The sequence below is a fragment of the Austrofundulus limnaeus genome, unplaced genomic scaffold (genome assembly GCF_001266775.1).
Source record: "Austrofundulus limnaeus strain Quisiro unplaced genomic scaffold, Austrofundulus_limnaeus-1.0 Scaffold5, whole genome shotgun sequence".
Taxonomy (NCBI): domain Eukaryota; kingdom Metazoa; phylum Chordata; class Actinopteri; order Cyprinodontiformes; family Rivulidae; genus Austrofundulus; species Austrofundulus limnaeus.
Genome location: NW_013952407.1, coordinates 1,673,826 through 1,677,619, shown reverse-complemented (window position 1 = coordinate 1,677,619; position 3,794 = coordinate 1,673,826). Strand labels below are relative to the sequence as shown.

The window sequence follows — 3,794 nt, the reverse complement described above, 5'->3', positions numbered from 1 at the left end:
TATATATATATATCATTCAATCTTGGTAGCAAGTACAAACATCACTACAAGGCAAGAGAAGTCCTTCAGAGTATAAAACAATGATTTTGTCAGGCGGATTTAGAAGGCAATGTTTTAGTGTTGATATTCTCTTGTTTGAATTAAGATTACGGCTGAAGGTAGAGTGGTGTTAAAAATTTGGCATTGTCAGTTGTCCTTAGAGATGTCCCAGAAAACAGCAGCTCCTGGTCAGAGGATCTCAGAAAAAGGCCGTCTGAAGTCATGCACATGGAGAAGGCAGCGGTCAGTCATCCACGAGGGATGTGATGTCAGGCAGAGTGGGCGGGGCGGTAGAGCAGCTGCTTGAGTTACAGTGATAAGGCAAAAAAAAAATCAGACAATCACACAATGGCAGCCACTCTTGTCTTTCTCTTTCCTCATGGGCTCTGGCGATGGTGGGCATTCTTGTTCTTGGAATTTCCTAGAAATCAACAGAAAGCATACGGTTTAGTACAAAGCAGATGACTTAAAGTGCCTGTGACATCAACTTTTTGTAATACATGTGAACACATTTTTGGACAGATAACATTGACAACATAATGCAAAACAAATTTCACGCTGCTGAGATGAACGGTTGTTGAGATGTTTGCATGTGAAGGAACAGGAAGTGATGTCAAAGGGGAATGTCGGCATGTAAACAGAGCGTTGTTGCAAAAGTTAACAACACAGACTGTAGAGAAGAATCTGATGTTTCTTTAGATTATTTTGAGTCTCTGTCAGAGAGATGAAGAAGAGTTAAAGTTCAAATAATTTTGTTTTAATAAACAAAGGCCAGAGAGTTTATCTTATTAATGAGTTCCCCTTTGATGTCACTTCCTGTTTCACTTTGGCTGAGCCAAATTCAAAAGAAATTATGCCAGTTATGTGACAAAATGAGTAAAATCATGTGTACTATGCCAATTTTAAGATATAAATAAAGTATAAAGATGCTTTGACTTTTTCTATTTGAAGGATAGGCATGTTACAGGCACTTTAATCCTTTGTGAACACTGAATGGTAAAGCAAAATTTACTAAACCTTCACGGTGTTCTGAATTACAGACATGAAAACTAGAAACCCTTACAGATCATTAAAACTGTAGCTATGTTCCGATCGAGCTGAATCAGATCAGAATGTTTCTGTTGGGGTGATTACATGACTCATTTATTCTGATTGGCTGTTTTGTTCCTATTACTTATGTCCATATAAGCTACTGCTTCATTTCTCGAGCTAGGCGATTCAGTTAAAAGCAGAACAGTTCTATTTCTTTGGGTGCCAACAAATGTATCTGCATCTACGTTAACATTTTGAGAAACAAACAAAATTAGGAGTTGCCACTGCAGCGCACATACCTGATTACCCTAACCAGCTCGTGGAAAGCTTGGTCTACGTTCATTCGGATTTTGGCTGAAGCCTCCATATATGTGACCTTTAACTGTCTGGCCAGCTGCTGGCCTTCTTCCTGGGTTACCTGAGGTAAGAGAGGAAAAAGGAAACAATTGTGTGAATGTTAAATTAGGCTTGCACTAAACAATTCATATGATCTTAAGAAACCAACATTGTGTTTGAGTTCAGGAAAGCAGCAATAAACTTCAGACTAACGTAAATTTTAAAGTAACTCTTTCCTTTAGCGTGACGGTTGTGCATTTATACTGAATTTCTTAGTGGTTGTTATTAATGCTGATATTTAGAAAACAATTTGCTGTCTTGGAATCTTAAATTTAAAAATATTTAAATTCATACACAATGCAATTTACTAGATTTTAGAAAAGGAACTGAAATTTGATTTGGTGATTTAGCCCTGGGGCCAGATGTGGCTCAGTAAACTTTCCTACATGAGCTACAGTTTTTTGAAGATTGACTATGAAAGCAGCTTCAAACTTATATGCATCCATTTTTTACCTTTAAAGTTAACATTTTCTTTCTTTCAACTAATCGATTAAAGACTCTGAAGGAAGAAATTATGAAAAAATAAATAAATGTGAAAGGCAACACTATTGCAGCAAGTAGGAATAAATCAGCTTAATTAATCAGCCGACAGATCAGCCTTGTGCCATAGTGAATGATAAACCCTAATGTTTAAGGCTGTGTTAAGCAAAAACACAAAACTTATATAAATTCACACGAGGTAAAGCTTTCTTCTTTCTTATGGTTGTTTCAGTCACTAAAATCTGCTGACATGGCATTTTCCTGTCCCTTATAAACAATACAATTATCCAATTATTTACTATTATTATTATTATTATTATTATTATTATTATTATTATTATTATTATTTATAGGTTGACAGAAATCTTTGTTTTAAAGCAGAGTTATCCACACCTAAGCGATTTAATTCACATATAGTGTGCATCCGTCTACGAAATAAAGGCATTTCACCCTAATGTGCCAAAACGTGTGCATGAAATCCAAGGCAGGGTACTGTAAATAAATTAACTGAGTCCACAGCTTTCTTTGTTTGAGCTACATTTTGCTACAACAGATTTTAAGGTTAGTGTTATTGGGGGTAAGAGCTGACCTCCTACTGCCTGGTGGTCTTTCTGGGTGGAGTTTGGATGCTCACCCCTGGCATGTGAGGGTTTTCTTAGGGTAACCTGGTTTCCTCCCACAGACCAAACACGTGCATGCTAGGTTCAAGGTAACTCTAAACTGTGTGAGTGAGAGCGTGTGAACGGTTGTTTCACGCATTTGTCTCTGTGTGTCCCTGTGATGGACATGTGACCTGTCCAGAGTGTCCCCTGCCTCGTGTGCAGGGACTCCTGGATTTAGGCACCAGTGCCTCTGCAACCCTGAATTGAAAAAGTGGGTAATGGAATTGGTGTATAGATACAAAGATGATAGATGGCTAGATGGATGATTTTACTGGGTAAAAAAATTATATTTTTAATACAAACTTAATTGCACCTGCCAGCAGGAGTCTGCTTTTCACCATTAGGGGGCAGTAAAGCTTCACTAAAAGAAACGAGTGTATGAATATCAGCAGATTCATCTATTCATCATACTCTCTTTTCCCATCAATCCTCCCCTCCTGACACCACAGTTTACACAGACTCTCCTGTTCTTTCATTCACTTCCTGTTGTATCGCAGAAACGAGCTGCAGCTGCAACGCTTTCAATGTAAAACATGCAAAAGTGAATCCCTCCAGACTGCCTGCTGTTCCTCCGGATGATAAAAGCATGTTTTGTCAGTCAGCGAGTTCAGATCTCTGCAATCTGTTGGACTAACTTGTCTCTGTAGTTCCAGATCCGCTTTGTTTCCGACGAGGATCATCGGGAATTCGTCTCTGTCTTTGACTCGGAGAATCTGTCTTTGGAATTTGTAGATTTCTTCAAAGCTGTAAATTGGACAGAACGGAGTTACATGGCATCTAGTGAACAAACAGACATCTCGATGATGCATACGTTCACCACAGAACATTAAAGCGAGAAATAAAACTGAAAGAATCATCCCACTAAAGTTAAGGTCATCAAAACGTGTCAGTCCAAAACTAAAACTCTGCAACATTACAGCTACGAAATCCTTTTTTTCCTCTAAGACTCTGCTCTCTGGCTGGCTCGTTGCCCCACTATAATACAGAGGGCATGTGATAGGACATTCTCAACCAAGCAAATAAAAATGTCAGTCTGTGGGGAAGAAACAGAAAAAAAAGAGGCAGAATCCAACCACGAACCCAGGACAGCATTCCAGCCATGGTGAGCACATAGTAAATCTGGTTAGGCTTGACTAATATAAATGGAGGAAGGAAAGACTGTTTACAACATAAACATTGGGGGGG

General features: G+C 38.6%; 1 protein-coding gene across 1 annotated transcript in view; it reads right to left on the bottom strand.

Annotated features, from left to right (window-relative positions):
• Positions 1-24: 24 nt before the first annotated feature.
• rras2 (RAS related 2) overlaps positions 25-3,794 on the bottom strand; it is a gene marked incomplete at its 5' end in the record, with an annotated part of 5,499 nt that continues 1,729 nt past the window's right edge. Inside the window, 3 exon segments of the mRNA XM_014026626.1 lie at positions 25-460; positions 1,371-1,489; positions 3,245-3,353. Of these exon segments, the coding sequence (XP_013882080.1) occupies positions 373-460; positions 1,371-1,489; positions 3,245-3,353 (316 nt within the window).